At 45.9% G+C, this 17,189-nt stretch overlaps 4 protein-coding genes across 5 annotated transcripts in view; 3 read left to right on the plus strand and 1 right to left on the minus strand.

Moving 5' to 3' along the window:
- Nucleotides 1–2,294: 2,294 nt before the first annotated feature.
- Nucleotides 2,295–6,762, plus strand: LOC142888499 (allantoinase, mitochondrial). Its single transcript, XM_076026888.1, has 11 exons — nucleotides 2,295–2,469; nucleotides 2,586–2,737; nucleotides 3,276–3,390; nucleotides 3,479–3,625; nucleotides 3,713–3,758; nucleotides 3,870–3,963; nucleotides 4,324–4,510; nucleotides 4,583–4,721; nucleotides 5,545–5,717; nucleotides 6,351–6,383; nucleotides 6,546–6,762. The coding sequence occupies exons 1-11, from the start codon at nucleotides 2,332–2,334 to the stop codon at nucleotides 6,693–6,695; spliced, it is 1,374 nt and encodes a 457-aa protein (XP_075883003.1). The 5' UTR covers nucleotides 2,295–2,331; the 3' UTR covers nucleotides 6,696–6,762.
- Nucleotides 6,763–7,396: 634 nt separating this feature from the next.
- agxta (alanine--glyoxylate and serine--pyruvate aminotransferase a) lies at nucleotides 7,397–10,574 on the plus strand. Its single transcript, XM_076027144.1, has 11 exons — nucleotides 7,397–7,688; nucleotides 8,302–8,494; nucleotides 8,660–8,724; nucleotides 8,822–8,922; nucleotides 9,014–9,084; nucleotides 9,177–9,261; nucleotides 9,349–9,447; nucleotides 9,523–9,592; nucleotides 9,820–9,915; nucleotides 9,985–10,113; nucleotides 10,204–10,574. The coding sequence occupies exons 1-11, from the start codon at nucleotides 7,530–7,532 to the stop codon at nucleotides 10,309–10,311; spliced, it is 1,176 nt and encodes a 391-aa protein (XP_075883259.1). The 5' UTR covers nucleotides 7,397–7,529; the 3' UTR covers nucleotides 10,312–10,574.
- Nucleotides 10,575–11,583: 1,009 nt separating this feature from the next.
- Nucleotides 11,584–15,494, plus strand: dtymk (deoxythymidylate kinase (thymidylate kinase)). Its single transcript, XM_076027270.1, has 5 exons — nucleotides 11,584–11,794; nucleotides 11,976–12,084; nucleotides 12,992–13,082; nucleotides 13,174–13,371; nucleotides 15,037–15,494. The coding sequence occupies exons 1-5, from the start codon at nucleotides 11,665–11,667 to the stop codon at nucleotides 15,145–15,147; spliced, it is 639 nt and encodes a 212-aa protein (XP_075883385.1). The 5' UTR covers nucleotides 11,584–11,664; the 3' UTR covers nucleotides 15,148–15,494.
- Nucleotides 15,495–15,618: 124 nt separating this feature from the next.
- The window catches only part of atg4b (autophagy related 4B, cysteine peptidase), a 7,463-nt gene continuing 5,892 nt past the window's right edge, over nucleotides 15,619–17,189 (minus strand). For both annotated transcript variants that reach the window (XM_076027102.1, XM_076027019.1), the window contains exons 11-13: nucleotides 16,798–16,854; nucleotides 16,558–16,651; nucleotides 15,619–15,977 (exon numbers count right to left, since the gene is read on the minus strand). In XM_076027102.1, the coding sequence (XP_075883217.1) occupies nucleotides 15,904–15,977; nucleotides 16,558–16,651; nucleotides 16,798–16,854 (225 nt within the window). In that variant the 3' untranslated portion in view covers nucleotides 15,619–15,903. The remainder of the gene's footprint in view (nucleotides 15,978–16,557; nucleotides 16,652–16,797; nucleotides 16,855–17,189) is intronic.

Here is a 17,189-nt window from a genome sequence, read left to right on the forward strand (position 1 = left end):
AGTACAACGTGAAATTTAACAGAAATAAATTTCAGTTTGATCAGATCTTGCCTGTGGTTCAGGCAAGATCTGAACCACAGAGATCAAGTACATAGGTCATGTACTCAGTGCTGCTGGGGTAAAACCTGATGATGAAAAGGTCAGGGCTGTGGTACAGCTGCCACCACCACAAGCACGATACAGTATCTTGCCAAATTCATTCCCAACTTATCTGACGTTGGCGCTCCACTCGGAAAGCTACTAGAGAGCAACGGAATGGATGGCACTGTGAAGAGGCACAAAAGAACAGCTCTGACACATTGAAGAAGTTGGTTACGGATGCACCAATGCTCAAGTTCTATGATGTGAAAAAGCCAGTGACATTATCTCTCGATGCCAGCTCGGAGGGGATAGGAGCTGTGATGCTGCAGGGTGGGAGGCCTGTGGTGTATGGATCACGAGCACTTACGGACGGTCAATTGCGATATGCTCAAATAGAGATGGAATTCCTCGCCATAGTTTATGGGTGTGTAATTTTTCCCTAATATGTGTATAGCAGAGAAATCCAAGTTGAGAGTGACCATAAACTACCCGAGAGCATCTTCAAAAATCCAGTCTTCCAGGCTCCCACGCGGCTGCCAAGGATGCTTCTAAGACTACAGAGCTACACACTCAAGGTCACATATAAGCCAGGAAAAGAGCTACACATTGCTTTGAGCCGTAGCTACCTCCAAGAGTAAAAAGAGGACTTTTTATATGAAGAGTTGGAGGTCAGCTGGGTCACACCTCGACTACCCATCTCTGAGGTGAAGTTGAACATGTTCAGGAACGCAACAGCAGATGATCCCGAAATGCAAATGCTCAGAGACACCACAATAATTGGATGATGGAAAGAAAGAAAGGATATTCCCAAAGAAATGCAGAAATACTGGACCTTTAAGGAAGAAATCAGCTAGGCAGGACTAATGTTCAAAAATGCAAAACTAATCATTCCAATCCAGATGAGACAGGAAATACTGAACAAGATTCATGAGTCACACCTGGGAACAGTGAAATTTAAAGACAGAAAAAGGGACATTCTCTACTGGCCAGGCATGTCCACTTAGATAGAGGACAATGTGTCTCAGTGTGCTCTCTGTAATGAAAACGAAAACAGCAATTCAAAAGAACCTCTGCTTCCCCACACATTGCCAGGAAGACCATGGGAAAAGCTCTGGACAGATCTGCTATGCGGTATGCCAGCGGTGAATTCAGAGCGTTTTCAGAGAGCTGGGAATTTCAACATGTCACTTCCAGTCCAGGACATTCTCAGTCCAATGGGCAAGCAGAGAGATCTGTACAAACTGTCAAAAACATGCTCAAAAAGGTGCAGAGCAGCAATGGCGATCCTTACATTGCTCTGCTTGAATACAGTAACACACCAATCTGTTAATGGGACATCGTCTGAAGTCCAAACTGCCTGCACCCACCGCTCTACTGACTCCTGAAGGCAGAGCTGAAGCACTGACAAACAAAAGCACAAGCAGCTAAAGCAAAAAAGCTACAATGACAGAACACGAGACAGCTGCCAAATCTGCAAACAGGTGAAAGGCAAGTCAAGCTTCCAGCTAGATACAGACACTAAACACATACAGTTTGAGGCAAAGTCACATATGTCATGTTCTAAGCTTTAACATAACTGAAATTGTATTTTATGGTTTGTTTGGTTCAGTTTGTTTGGTTACTTTGAGTTTGTATTTTTTGTCTTCACAGTGATTATGTGTTTAGAACTTTTCCAACATTTTTCCTCTTTGGAGTGATTTTGTGTTTAGTTTGAACTTTACCTACCAATTTATTTATTTTTGTTTTTTTTTTTTTATTTATTCCTCGCAAGACAGGTTTTGATTTTTGCCATTTGAAAATTAAAAGATATTACATTTGGGTTCAGTTCCGCCCTGACAGAGATATTTAATGTCTTTTCTTAAATTGTATGTTAATTACAATGTTATCACACACATTTCTTGTCATGCCAATCACTCTCAGGACTGAAACCTACATGTGGCACAGCCGAAAATGTGTAATTTCTTAATATTTGTGGTTGGTAGTGTGCTATTTTTTCAATGTAAAAAAGGTGCTGTGGCTAAAAAACAGATGTCCATCAAAATATTGCACCTGTTTGAGAACAGATTGGAGGCCAGATGTCCCACTGCTGGAAAAAGTCAACAAAGGGTTTATCTTTGGACCATTCACCTCTAGGGGGCTTTGGGGGGTGGGGGGGTGGGTGCAGGGGGGCGTTGCCTCAGGGCTTGTGGAGCTTGCCAGATCAGTTTGGGGACACATTTTACCATTCAGTGTCTCTGGATACAGACCAACATGGAGCCAGGATCAAGTGTAGGTGCGGTGAGGAGCAGTCGGGTGCTGCTCGGCCAAGAACTGCGTCCGGCCGTGCTAGTCATAAAGGACGGGAAGATCCATCAGATACAACCACACTCTACCGACGTCGCCTGTGAGGTAACAAATAAAGCAAAGCTTACGCAGCAAAAGTCTGAATTGGACCAAGCATTCCAAACATTGTCATTGTCGTGCATGCATAACCACCAACGCCTTCTTCGTGTTTGCGCCTGCAGGTGCTGGATGTGGGCGACAGCGTGGTGATGCCGGGTATCGTCGACTCTCACGTGCACGTGAACGAACCGGGCCGGACGTCCTGGGAAGGTTTCTGGACGGCCACCAGGGCGGCGGCAGCGGGAGGCGTGACCACCATCGTGGACATGCCGCTGTGAGTGACAGTAGCCCTCTTTCATTATTGCTCCTGCCACTATTGAAGGGGGCAAAGGTCTAACAGCAACTCTCTGTCAGCTCCACTGAGAATGAAGCATCGTGAGCATGAGCTCCCCCTCCTGGCCTCTGCAGGCATGACTAATCAATCGGCATCACACTCCGAAGGCTTTATCGGTAGATCCCTGATAAACTCGCCTAACAGGGATGTTTATCACCGTTTTAACCTAATTTCCAAGCATTTTAGCTCTTACATAACACTTTATTTATTTATCTCACCCAATATTGCAATCATTTTATGTTTTCTAACTTGTTTTTAATTGCTATTTTTCTGTCCCTGATATTATATTTTATCAGTTTCTTCAATAGATTCCAACGTATCACATTGCTGGTTAAAAACTGAGGGTTCACTCGTCGACCATCTGTTCTTAAGCAGTCTTGAGCATTGCATTAAGATCCTGTGAATGTGTCCAAAGGCTTTTAACAGCTTGTAATGGCTAGAATTTCAGGCTGTTTCGTTTGATTTCTGCTTCAACCAGAAACAGCATCCCACCGACCACCACGCTGGCCCATTTCCACGAGAAGCTGCGGGAGGCCACGGGGAAGTGTTTTGTGGACATGGCCTTCTGGGGAGGAGTCATTCCTGGCAACCAGGTACCAATTTTTTTTTGTTTTTTGTTTTCAAACAAAATAAGTTCTCTGGGCCATGTTTCCCCCGTCAGTGATACATATCTGTGTGTAGCTGGAGCTCAGGCCCATGATCCAGGCCGGAGTGGCCGGCTTCAAGTGCTTCCTGATCCACAGCGGCGTGGACGAGTTTCCGCACGTGACTCAGACCGACCTCCACACAGCCATGAGGCAGCTGCAAGGGACGGGCAGCGTCCTGCTGGTGAGCCCAGTCCATCACTCCTTCAGCATCCGTGCCTATTATTAATGTGACTTAAGTAGCCACGGGCCCCCTGTTGGTCTCCCCTAGTTTCACGCCGAGACGGAAGTGGCGCAGATGTCTGAAGCCAGCGGCGGTAATTGACCGGATATCTACAAACACTGGATGTTCTCAGACGGCAAATGTGTTTGTACACCCCAGTGCTACTGCTGTGTGTTCCATAACTTTTTCCCCCCCGTGTGCACAGATCCGGCTCAGTATTCCACTTTTCTGCAGTCCAGGCCGGACGTCATGGAGGTTGAGGCCATTCGTACAGTCACAGAGCTCTGCCTGCAGTACCAGTAAGTCCCGCCTGGGTGGGGCATTGTCATTACGTAGGGGGTTATTATGGATGTATTATAAGAACAGGATATCAGGCTGGCCGTTTGGCAAGGCTGCAATTTCCCCACAGTGGCCACTGGAGGTACTGCAACCAAAAATCCCAAAATGCATTTTCCCCCACAGTATAAAAATAAACGGCAACAGGACGACCTTTGACCTGAACGGGATTAATAAGTCTTTATGTTGTATATTTTCAAGTCCTGGAATTTTAATCTTTCAATAAAATCACAGCGTTGGACGTGCTGCTGTGTCTCGGTCCGTTCTGATTGGCTGATGCATGCTAATGCGTCGCGTGTGTTACCCCACTTTCTCTGCTGCAGGGTCCGCTGCCACATCGTCCACCTGTCCTCAGCACAGCCGCTCCAACTGATCCGGGAGGCCCGGGAGGCCGGAGCACCGCTGACGGTGGAGACCACCCACCACTACCTGAGCCTGACGGCGGAGGACGTCCCCGCAGGCGCCACCCAGTTCAAGTGCTGCCCACCAATCAGGGGAGCGGAGAACCAGGTAAGCTGGCATCAAGATTCCTCCAGTACGAGGCAGAGACACGCCGGCGTGATCCAGTTTCCCTGCCAACAGGAGCAGCTGTGGTCGGCGCTGAGGGCGGGGCTTATCGACATGGTGGTGTCGGACCACTCCCCCTGCACCCCCGAGCTGAAGAAGCTGGACAGTGGAGACTTTGGTCAGGCCTGGGGAGGAATCTCCTCCCTGCAGTTTGGTGAGACCAGACGTTCAACATTCATTTCCTTTTTTTTTCCACTCATTTTTTTCAGGCTTGTAGTTCCAATCAAAGACAGACACAACAGAATCAGCTGCAGATTATAATGACGTTTTGCCTTCACACTTCACTCAAATAATACAAACATGTAAACAGTTACATATAATAAGCCTTTATACATCCAGAGAGACATCAGGTTTGCCACATTGCTCAACCACGTATCTGCAGTAGCCCAGGAGGTGGAGCGACTGAGGTTCTAACCCTGAAATCACAGCTGCCATAAGAAGACACGAACAATTACATTGTTCTTTTTGAACCACTATGTGGTGCTAAATTTCACCTACTGGGCCTTTAATCATAGTTGCTCAGACCTGTACAGTAGCTCTCAGGACGATGCTACTGTGAGCCAGTTGAGACGATGCTGGTGGCGACTGGATGATATTCACAATCCTATTTTCTTCTGTCTGCGCTGAGGGATTATTCGCCAACAAGACTCATCCTCCTTGACGTTCACCCGGAGGGGAAACTGCTTAAAATTCACAGACTGACTAAGTCGCATTTCCTACCGAGTGCATGCAAATTGTCAACACGGGCAGGCAACTGTCCCTCTGTACCACCGCCCCCCCCCGAATAAATCCTGCCGACAATCATTGACTGACTTGAAAGTTCAGCCGGGCAGGTAAACAGAGGGTGTTTGTCTAGAGAGCAGAACCAGGAAGAGGTCAAAGTCTGAGGGCGGGCAGCAGGACTCTGACACACTGCTGCGTTAGCGCCTCAATGACCTAGTGACCTTATGACCCTGTGACCTTGTGACCCCGTGCAGGTCTACCTCTGTTCTGGAGCTCGGCCCATCGGAGGGGCTTCTCGCTGCCTGACGTGACCAGGCTGCTGAGCCAGAGGACAGCCCAGCTGTGCGGCCTGGACGAGCAGAAGGGCGGCCTGGCGCCGGGCTACGACGCCGACCTGGTGGTCTGGGACCCCGAGAGACAATTCACGGTTGGTGGACAGAAAGCGAAAACATCAGTTGCATCATCCACCTGAAGCAACACTGTGTGTGTGTTTTGTTTTTTTTTACCTAAAAATTACATTTGCAAAATTGTAACAGCGCCCCCCTCTGGCTTGAAACAGAACTATGCAAGTGTAGTTGCCAGCCATGCTCCCTCTTTAAAAAACAACAACAAGTAAAACATCTGGTCACTTTCCTTCCTCCTATCTTCTCTTTCTCAACATCTCTGTCTTGATGCCGCCCCCTGCCATTAGACACATGCATTACACATGTACAATGTTTCATGGCCAGGCAACGTATGTTGATGTTGGTGTATGAAGTGTTGTGTCGGGAGCTGAGACGTGTTCCAAAGAGAGGATGCTTCAACATTAGACCAGTTGGGGGCGCTGTGCCTATGCAGGGGTTCTATTTTCCATGTTACAATTCAGTTATAAAAGTTGTTTAAGAAATATCAAAGTGTATATTTCTGGTTCTTGAATACACATTTACAAATGGAATAGCCCATATATTTCCTATGACGATAACACATTTAAGCAGAGAAGAAAGACAACTGTTTTTTATGGGTAAATTTCAAAATAAGATATTTACATTTAATCTGTAATGCCATCTTCTTCCCGTTACAGATCAAAGAGTCGAACGTCCAACATAAAAACAAGGTGAAACACATTGAACCTCTGACTGGGATACGATGAGACCTGGACTGGGACTCACTGGACTTTGTGTGTGTGTGTGTGTGTGTGTGTGTGTGTGTGTGTGTGTGTGTGTGTGTGTGTGTGTGTGTGTGTGTGTGTGTGTGTGTGTGTGATTTGTTCTGGCAGCTGACTCCATACCTGGGCACCAGCCTGCAGGGCGTGGTGAGGGCCACGGTGGTCAGGGGGCAGCTGGTCTTCAGGGACGGCCTCTTCAGTCCAGAACCTCTGGGTAAACACCACCTCATCGCCCCGAGGAGGAACCAGGCTCAGCTGTGAGGCAGCAACACAACCAGACGATCAACCCTCTGGTGTGTTTGAGGAATTAAAAGGTTTTATGAGAAAACATGAGGTGTGTGTTGTGTTTCGTCCCCAAAATGTTAATTTTCATTATTGAATTATTCCTGTATGTTATTAATAATTATATTATTATTCTCTCTCTTTTAAAATAGTGAAATGTAAGGTTTACATGAATTTGGGGTTTTATGGAAACAGTAAAAAAAAAAAAAATTTAAAGTAAAAAAAAAAAAAGTGAATAAAATGATAAACCTTTTGTCCAAGAAAAATGAAATAGAAAATATATATACAAATACAGAAAAATAGACATCTTTCTACTTTTTGAGAGTGGCATCACTCAGCATTTTTTTTTGAATTAATTTGTCAATACTTTTAACAGTATTGAATAAATGTGTATATTTACAATACACAAAATACTTTGTTCAATTAAATAAAAATATTTGACCGGAATTTAATGTTCATTTTCTTAAAATTGCATCATGTGGCCACTGCAACAGATCATCAATTTTTAAACTGACTTTACATCAAAAGCCAGAGAAATCCTTTGCTCCCAGTCATGAACAGCAGGTCAGGTCAGTCAGGTGAACAGTTGACCTGATGCTCCGGAGACTCTCGGCTCAATCATTAACACCAACTTGAACGGACGCCTGCGAGCCGACTGTGTTCAGAGGGAGGCTGGTGTTTGCAGATAGTGTTGTGACCCCGTCTGAGCTGCGAATCTGACTGGTCGGGGGCCGAAGGGTGGTCCGCCTCCCCCCGCAGGCTCTGTTCTGCCGCCGTAAGCTCCACTTCTCTGCTGCTCTGGCTGCTGGAAACATGTCGTCCCTCGCCGTCCCGCCGCCACAGCGGCTGCTTCGCCCGCTGGTGGTGCCGCACCGACACATGTTTGGACCGGGACCGTCCAACGTTCCTCCGCGAATCCTGGAGGCCGGAGCCAAACCCGTCATCGGCCACATGCACCCGGAGATATTTGAGGTAAATTCATAAAACTGGTGCCATGGGCCATAAATACAGGCAGGTTGAAAGCTGGATGGATAAACAAGTGTTCAAGTGTGCAGAGGATTCCTGCTGCGATGAGTTGAATTTGCACTTCAATGACTTTTTGACTAATTTTAAAAAAGTGTCTCTGTACACTTTACTCTCTGCATTGTGAAACAGCAGAAAAGCCAAAGAGATCAATGATTAATTTTAACAAACCCCCTGTGTTTGTCAGCGAATTGTTTTAGGCCTTTACTCTTTTAAAAGGTCTAAGTTCTAAAGGAGTTGAAGACTTATTCAAAATTTAAAGTGAAATATGTACAAATAAACTTTCTTAATATGTCCAGATTTATGAATGAATTCCTAAACTCTGTAAGACATGCTCAGAAGGACTTGTAAAATGTTCAAACGATTCAATATTTTGAGTAATCATTCATTGGGGGTCTCTGCTGCTAGGGCAACCAGTGATCAGGTCAAATGGATACAGTAACCCGCTGATTAATCAATCAATCAATTGATCAACCTTTATGTATAAAGCGTTAAATCACATCCAGTGGCTTCAGTCTTGAGATGCCTGATGAATCCTGAACATTGTGGTTTTGTGTCTCAGATCATGGATGATATTAAGAGCGGCATCCAGTACATGTTCCAGACACGCAACCACATGACCTTCGCCATCAGCGGCACCGGCCACACCGCCATGGAGTGCGCCATCTTTAACGCTGTAGAGGCCGGAGACAGCGTCTTGATGGCCGTCAACGGCATCTGGGGCGAGCGGGCCGCTGACATGGCGGAGAGGGTCGGTGAGTCTGGGGTGGGAGGTGAAGGCCCAAACTGTGAGTGTGTGTGAGGCCGATTTTCAACAGCAGGGGGCGGCGTACAATAAAGGACCTGCACACACAACAGACGAAAGTCATAACTTAAAATAGGTGTAAAATAATCCCGGATTATATGTCTGAACCCAACAGGTGCCAGAGTAAACACCATCGTAGTGCCCCCTGGTGGAGTCTTCACTAACAAGGAACTTGATCAGGTAATGCTAGGCGTGGTTGCTTGGGAGGGAAAAGAAGATTCTGTTTACTCTTTTCGCATCTCTGTTAACAGGTGGTTAATTCTATTTTTCATCGCAGGCCTTGTCAAAATACCGGCCTGCTGTGTTCTTCCTCGCCCATGGAGAATCGTCCACTGGAGTCCTCCATCCACTAGATGGCATTGGAGAGCTTTGCCGCAAGTAAGATGGGGCCCCTAAGACCATTTTGCTGTCACATCAGCAACATAAACTGTGCTCGATAACAGCAGAGTGTTCTGATCTATGCTTGCAGGTACGATTGCCTGTTCCTAGTGGACTCGGTGGCTTCAATAGGGGGCGCTCCTCTTCAAATGGACCAGCAAGGTTTTCTGAACAACCACACCACCTCCAATTAACCTGACTGACTAATGCATTTTTTGGGCTGTGAAGACCGACTGATGTCGCAACACTTGCAGGGATAGACATCCTGTACACGGGATCACAGAAGGTTCTGAACGCTCCACCGGGAACTGCACCCATCTCCTTCAGCGACAGAGCCTGGTAAGAAACCAGGAAAACCCTTCAGACTTAAAAGTCTAGAGTCTGCTGAGTATGGAGGAGTGTATTCATGGTGTGTAACATCCGCAGCCGGAAAGTATACAACCGCAGGACGAAGCCTGTGTCCTTCTTCTTGGACCTGAACTGGCTCGCCAACTACTGGGGATGTGATGGCAAGCCGGCCAGAGTGTGAGGCCTCTTCACTTTCATGCATTCTTAGCAGTTTTGTGACAATTTTTCTAACTTTTTTTGGTTTCCTTGCAGGTATCACCACACAGGTCCGGTTACTGCTTTTTACAGTCTGAGGGAGAGTCTGGCCATCCTTGCCGAAGAGGTGAGGAGCATCCCAACACTAGACTTTCCCTCCTGATTCACTCATTTCCCAATGGAACAGATCTTTTTATTCACAAGCCATAAATATGAAGAAGAATTCCATTGCTTTTCAATCAAGTACTTCACACTTTCTGTGCTTTTTAAAAGGCAATTTGTTCTCACATCAAACTCTAAAGTAAGATATTTAGATGTGAGATAGCACATTGGTATTTCTCCCATTTCTTCAAGGGACTGGAGAATTGCTGGGGGAGACACAGAAGGGTGGCTGAGTATTTCCACAGAGGCCTGGAGGCCATGGGACTCAAACTTTTTGTCAAAGAAAGGGTGAGTTTTGAAGATGGTAGTTGAGAGATGGGAAGTGCAACAGTTTTCTAATCTCGGCATCCGTTACAGATCACAAGACTACCGACCGTCACAACCATCGTTGCTCCTCACGGATACGACTGGAAGGAGATCACAACCTACATCATGAAAACACACAACCTGGAGATCTCAGGGGGTCTTGGACCGTCTGTCGGCTTGGTAGGAAACATTCGGTGACCTCGACTGTTCTGCAGGTCAACGTACATCGGCCCCGCAAGGCTTTAACTCAGCAGTGGTTTGGTTTTTCAGGTGCTACGGGTGGGACTCATGGGATGCAACAGCAGCGAGGCATGTGTCGACATGGTGCTGGCGGCGCTGAAGGACGCACTGAAACACTGCCACAAGAGCAAAGTCTAACATTTACCATGCCAGAGTCGCAAGAAAACTACACAAACATGATGTGTAGTAACTTTCTGCATGGGTTAAACTGAAGAATGTTACTGGCCTCGCCTGGAAAAGTGTTATTTGTTGATTTTATTTGTGTCCTTTTTAGGGATTCTTGGTGTATAAAGATTTGGGAACTTCTGGTTAGTTTCTGTTACTTTAACCTGAAAGAAGGACGTTGTGGCACAACCAACTCTAGAAAGCAACAATAAAAGTCATTTGCCTTGCTTAGCAAACCAGTTTTGTCCTCTGCTTGTCTCTGTAGGTTAATAGTCAATTGTATAAACCACTGAACTTTTTCATCAGACTTCCTCCCTGTTGGCTACTGATGCCACCAGTTCCACCGCAACTTGCTCAAAAACACATTACAGCAACACATTATCCCAGCCCAGACGGGATAATGTGCTCTGCCTGCTCCTCCAAACAAAAGTATGGTCTGACTGCTGCGTTGCCATGTTGTCTTGTTCCTCTGTGTCTTGACTGGGACGGCAAACCCCCGGTATTCCAATGAATATTACACTGGGGAATGGAAATGAATGAATGAATGAATGAAAGAATGAATGAATGTCTGGGGATTAAAGCAAATTTATTGGAATCGAGAAGATATTTATTTGTGGTGATAAACATAGACCATTTCAAACACAAAAGTTAACATTTTGTTTTGTCATAAGCAAGTGTGTAAAAAAAAAAAAAACAACCTTTGAAATGACATTTTAAAATAGGATTTACTGGTGTATTGTGAACTTTAGTCCTTTATTTATCGGTGAAAAAAAAGGCAAACAAATGTGGTAAATCGATAGATTTGCATTTATAGTGCAATACTGACATCTAGTGGACCTGACTACATGTCGTCGAAAAAGATATGTCTTGTGTCATGTTGGATTGGGTTGTTGTTGTTTTTTTAAATTCCTTTTTTTTTTTTTTTTTTTTTTCAATTGTTTTCACGGGTTTCGTTGGATTTTCAGGCTTAAAAACCGAGACATTAAATCAACTAAATGATTTGATGATATATTTTGCCAATAATTTATATAAACGGCCACCTGGATAACACTAACAACATATCCGTTTAAAATGACAAAAACTGCAAATTAGGTTTTTTTTGGCAACTGTGTCTGGAAAATCTCGACAGTTGTTTTTTCACCCAACGAAGAAGAAAGTGCGGGACTCGGAGCGGAAGTTGAGAAGGAAGTGCGTCATTCTAATCTACTTCCGTTTGATAAAAAACGGCGGGGAGTTGAGCAGCTGTCTAACCGACAGTCCTGTGTCCTGCTCCGGGTTGAAGAAGTCTTTTACCGCGGGGACAGCTGGAGGAAACAGCCGGCGGCAATGACTTGCAAGCGGGGAGCGCTGATCGTGCTGGAGGGCGTCGACAAGGCCGGGAAGACGACGCAGTGCAACAGGCTGGTCCAGGCGCTGCAGCAGAGCGGCCGCCCGGCGGAGCTCATGAGATTCCCTGGTAAGAAGTCGCTCTGTTTACCGCGAGCCAGGCTAAAAGGCTTGCGGCCCTCCAAGATCCCGCGTTCTACCGCAGAGCAAACACATGTTGTTGTACAACAGCTGAGAACCGTAGAGCTGCTCTACAATGACACCCGCCTCTTTCTCTCTCCTCCTCCCCGCGTTTGTTCTTCTCGGCCCAGAGAGGACGACGACCATCGGCCAGCTGATCAGCTCCTACCTGCAGAAGAAGAGCGACCTGGAGGACCACACGGTGCACCTACTGTTCTCCGCCAACCGCTGGGAACTGGCGTAGGGCCAGTTTCTTTGTTGACAGTCACAACATTCACTATGTTATTTAGTTAAAAAGAAAACCCCTCTGTTTACAACCTCCCGCCAAAATTCCAGTGTGTTAGCAGTAGCTGCAGCTGCTGCCTGCACACCTGACTAGACCGTGATTGCGGATGATTACTGGAGCACCTCTAGGTGGGACTGTCATCGTGTCTTGCACCATGTTGGGGATTATCAATTGATCAATCAGATAAAACAGGATTTGTCTTAACTAACTAGCAGTTCTGAAAAGTGAAATTAAGAATGCTTGATTTTTTTTATTTTTTTTTTACTTTTGGGAGAAAAACTCCAATTTATATTGTACCATGAGCAATGAGAGGTTGAAATTGACATTTAGACGTGCTTGACATTTACACGTGTTGTTGCCTCTCATCTTTGTGGCTTTCGCTTTCGTCGTGCTTTTTTTTCCTCATGTATCTTGAAGGCTAGTTAGCCTTCTCCCCGCTTTCTCCAAAACAAAGCTTTTCTTGCACTTTGCCTGTAGTATTTTGGGCAGGACACAATAATCAGACTGGCTTGACTTCAGAACACTTCTTTTACTAGGTGACTTCCGGTCAACAAACACACACACAGTGCAGGTGCCGCTTGGCTCAATTAACACATTCCAAAAAATGTTGGCCCGCCCAAAACACAGCATCTTGGTAGCTCACCCCATGACACTCTTACTATAAATCATTCCAGTCTATTACATTGCCCATGCCATGTCTTTTGATGGTGTAAATACAAATGTCCTTGTTGTAGGAATCAACTCAGGTGAGGCCTCAGAACGGATAAACAAGAATGAACTTTACAAAATGATTGTCGTGAAGACAAAAATTCCATCTGAACAATGCCGATAAATGTCCCTCTTTAACTTCTGCAACCACAGGCCGCTGATGAAGAAGAAGCTGGAGCAGGGCACCACGCTGGTGGTCGACCGCTACTCCTTCTCTGGAGTGGCCTTTACCAGCGCCAAGCCGGTGAGCCTGTGTGTGTCTGCGTGTGAGAGCCTGTGTGTGCGTGTCAACCAGCAGGCACCCTCCTTGACGTTCCTCCGTCTCTCCCCTGCAGGGTTTCTCAGTGGACTGGTGCAAGCAGCCCGAGGTGGGACTCCCCAAACCGGACCTGGTAATGTTCCTGAAGCTGAGCCCGGCTGAAGCTGCTCTCAGAGGCCAGTATGGACAGGAGAGGTATGAGACCAGCATCTTCCAGCTGGCCGTCCAAGAGAAGTTTGACCAGCTGATGGACGACCCCACAGTCAACTGGCAGGTAATTGAAAGAAAGAAAAAATCTCTCATTACTGCTCGAGTACTCCGGGTTCCCACGGGTGCTTGAAATCCTTGAAAATGCTTGAATTTTAATGTTGTATTTTCAAGGTTTGAAAAATGCTTGTATTTTGACTCTATTGCTTGAAAATGCTTGATGTTGTAATCGCACAGATTTCAGAACAAATGGAAATCTCACTCAATACACCGCTTTAAAAAAAAAAAAAATGTTAACCGCTCTCTCTGGCGGACTTTAGGCGGAGGCGGAGAGGCGTCCCCGAAATATACGGGACAAAGTGAAGTGCGTCCCGCATCAGTTCATTACGGGACAGGTTTTTTAGTTGCCAAATTATGAGACAATCGCGTATTTTACGGGAGTAGACCACAGATGGAAATCCAATGAGGTTTTTTCATTTTCCCTAAAAAAAAATGGGACAAATTGTGTCCCAGGAGAAATTTTATTTTTCTCGGGACAGGTGGTGAAAAAAGAAAAACGGGACGGGTGGCAACCCTACATGTACCTCTTAGGGTTTTGTGTTCAAAAGTAACTCAAAGCAGAAGTTCAGCTCTGTCGTTTATCCACACCATCTTTTCACCAGCGAAATTTCTTTCTGTGATCTGTGGTGCTTAATGTCTTTAGAGAGCTCCTGATTCTTTAAATACGGCATGCTTCAGGTGCGCTGCTTCCTCCTCCTCCTCCTCCTCTTCTTCTTCCACCTTCAGGGAGTAAACTTGTGGCGCCACTCCAGGCCTCTTTTCCGTCTAATTTATTTTTTTAATACGGGTTCTTGTAAATTAGGTTTTTTTTCCAAGCGCGGTGTCGAAAAAAATCCAAAAATATGGAGTTGAATTTTTTTAATATATTACATCGCCCATCCCTAGTCTTGACTAGAAAAAACATCAAAATGTTGAAGGTGAGGTAGATGGGGGTCAGCTATGTGTTTTGTATGTGTATAGGTCCACCTATACGCTTTAAAGAGTGTGTGTATGTGTGTGTGTGTGTGTTAGTTAAGCATCTTACTGATACTTGAGAGTAAGTAAAATAAATAAATTCCCTCTTGTGTTGCAAAACTTTAATTAAAGAAAAAAGGGAAAGGAATTTATCACAATGCAATTTCCAAATGGTTATGGTACTGGAAAAGCTTGAAAACTGACCTTGAAAGTCCTTGAAAAGTACTTGAGTTTGACCATAAAAAAGGTGTACGAACCCTGAGTACTGTTAAAGAAAACTGTTTCCTGTCCTGTTTTTAAAAATACCAGATTCTGTGCCATCAAGTGACCAGTTAGGACTTTGCATGCATTATTGGTGTTGATCACAGGGTTTTGATGACAGCCAATCGCACAATATGGCCTCACAATTGGACCCAAACTTTCAGGAATAATCCTGAACCGTTGGGGAAATGCAAGAGTAATTTATCTGTTAGTTATTTGTAGTGTGGGGTGTCATTGTGGGGCTGTAGTTAGCGCCGTCGCCTCAGAGCAAGAAGGTCCCGGGTTTGATTCCTAACCTGGGGCTTTTCCGTGTGGAGTTTGCACGGTATTTGTAGTCTAGTTTTTCTATATTTGCTGTGATTGTTGAACCTCCTGATGCCTCTCTCACATTGCGGTCCATGGTGATGATGACACGGTTTCCTGTCCAGTCACAGACGTTGTCGACTGTCCGTTTCAGGTGATTGATGCGTCGCGGGATGTGGAGAACGTCAGCAGTGACATCACCAAGCGAAGCCTGGACATCATTGAAGCGGTGCAGCGCCGCCCACTGGGCGAACTGTGGAAGTGAAACAACTGCGCTACCTGTTTATGCGTCTCTAACGCGCCCCCTCACTGCTAACAGCATCACGGTGGTGTGCATTGTAATTTTTTTAGCAAACACAAAACCAACTGTCCCATGATATCAGCTTTTATTTCAATTTTTAATTTTTTTTTTTTTTTTTTACCTTTTTAAAATTGTATCTTCACCTGATGTAATGTGATTAAATAAATAATGAGCAGGTGTTTTGACTTGGCATGAACAGTTAATACAACTCGTCATTTGGTTTCGTTACACGCTTCAGTCGTTAGTGACGGAAACTGGCGGGCGCCTCGATCCGTCTTTCTGTACAACATAAAACTGTTATGGCATTATAATTGTTATTGTCTTCGTCAACATCATTTTCTCAAAGTTACGGAGTCAGGGAAAGGCACCAGGTCACTTCAGAAAGAAACGTTAAAAGTGTGTTAAGACTCGAATGGAGACACAAATGTTTGTTTGTTTGTTTTGTGAAAATGTGCATACAGTCGATCCTGAGCTCCTGCTACGGCGTCCACCAGGGGGCCTCGCGGTGGGACACTGGGAGCGTAGGGTGGCGTGTTTGGATAAGGAAGGAGAGAGAGAGAGAGAGAGCTGTGCACACACACGCACGCACACGCACGCACACACAGTCGATCGTCGACGTCCAGGCAACGTTCACACCCCCGCCCCAAGTTTCCCTTCTGATGCAGAGAGGAGACAAGAATCTCTCCTCCGGTCCGTCCATCGGGAGCAGTGCAGCGCCGCTCACAACGACAGGATCTCAAATTCCTCGTCTTCCGAGTCGAAGAAACGCTCCAGCCGGTCCGAGTCGGAGAAGTCTGGGGGGGGGGGAGTTACAAGTCAGTCAGAGGGCCGGGGTGGCAAACTCATTTTAGTTCACTGGCCACATGAGCCACTTTCCCACTGAAATTATGGGGTTGACACTGTGTTTTTTGAATGCGGGTCGACCTTTCCCACTGACCAAAACCAGTGGGGTCTGACCCCTGCTGGGAAGCTGCACAGCCTCCACTTTTGCGCTCACATCTACGGCTATAGAGGAAAATCTATTCCCGAGCAGGTTGGACTGCTGGAATCAGGGTATGATGGCTGAAAAATAACAACAACTTCAGATTGTTTTCGTTGTTTTACTTTGCTCGTGTTCTCGCAACACTCTCATGAGCACTGAGCATCCACTTTCCCCTGACATTAACAGTTTTCTTGCGTAGCAGAAGCACTATTGCTACATCCAGTAGGATTGGGAAATTGAAAAATTCAAGCTTGTTTATATACTTTGTAAAATCATTTTGCGGGCCGGAAAAAAAACCCTGTTTGCGGGTCTGATGCAGCCCACGGGCCGTACGTTTGACAACCCTGGACTAGGGGGGAGGGAGAAGAGGCAGGCGGGACTGGAGGACTGACCAGGTGTCAGGTTGATGGCGTCCACGCTGACCAGGTGTGACGGCTGACTGTCGACCAGCTCGAACATGGGCAGGCCTCCTCTGTTGCACGACAGCTGAGGAGGCGGAGGAGGTGGAGGAGCAGGAGGAGGAGGAGGAGGAATGATTCACGATTCAAGAACTTTATTTGTCACATGCTAATGCTGGATGTGCAGTGAACTGGAAAAGGTGACGAGGCTTCCAAAAGACAGCAAAAACCTACCCTCCTGATGCGCATACACCAGTCGTCAAACTCGTCCTCCGTTTGGCAGAAGAAACCCTGCAGGCAGGTCACGGGACAACATGTTAAGACTGTGTGAGGCTCCGCCCACTCAGTGTAGATCAACTGCCCAGATCATGACAAAAATCCCTTTGCTTCTTCCTCCCTGCTCCACTCTTGACAGTCGCAGTGTCTGAATCACTCACTTCTTCCCGACTCCCTATACATGGAGTTCTATGTCGTCAACTAGTGCTACTCCTTAGCCACATTCAAAAGAAAAAACAAAAAAGAAGTGTCGGACACGACTTTTGGCACCGTTAATGACGTTGCATTAAAATTTTCAGTTGACAGGTGGTTATAAATAAATTAGTAATTAATTATGTACGTTAATTTAC

This window comes from Nelusetta ayraudi, unplaced genomic scaffold (genome assembly GCF_046127955.1).
Source record: "Nelusetta ayraudi isolate G7.1 ecotype Tasmania unplaced genomic scaffold, CSIRO-AGI_Nayr_v1 ptg000001l, whole genome shotgun sequence".
NCBI classification, from domain to species: Eukaryota; Metazoa; Chordata; class Actinopteri; order Tetraodontiformes; family Monacanthidae; genus Nelusetta; species Nelusetta ayraudi.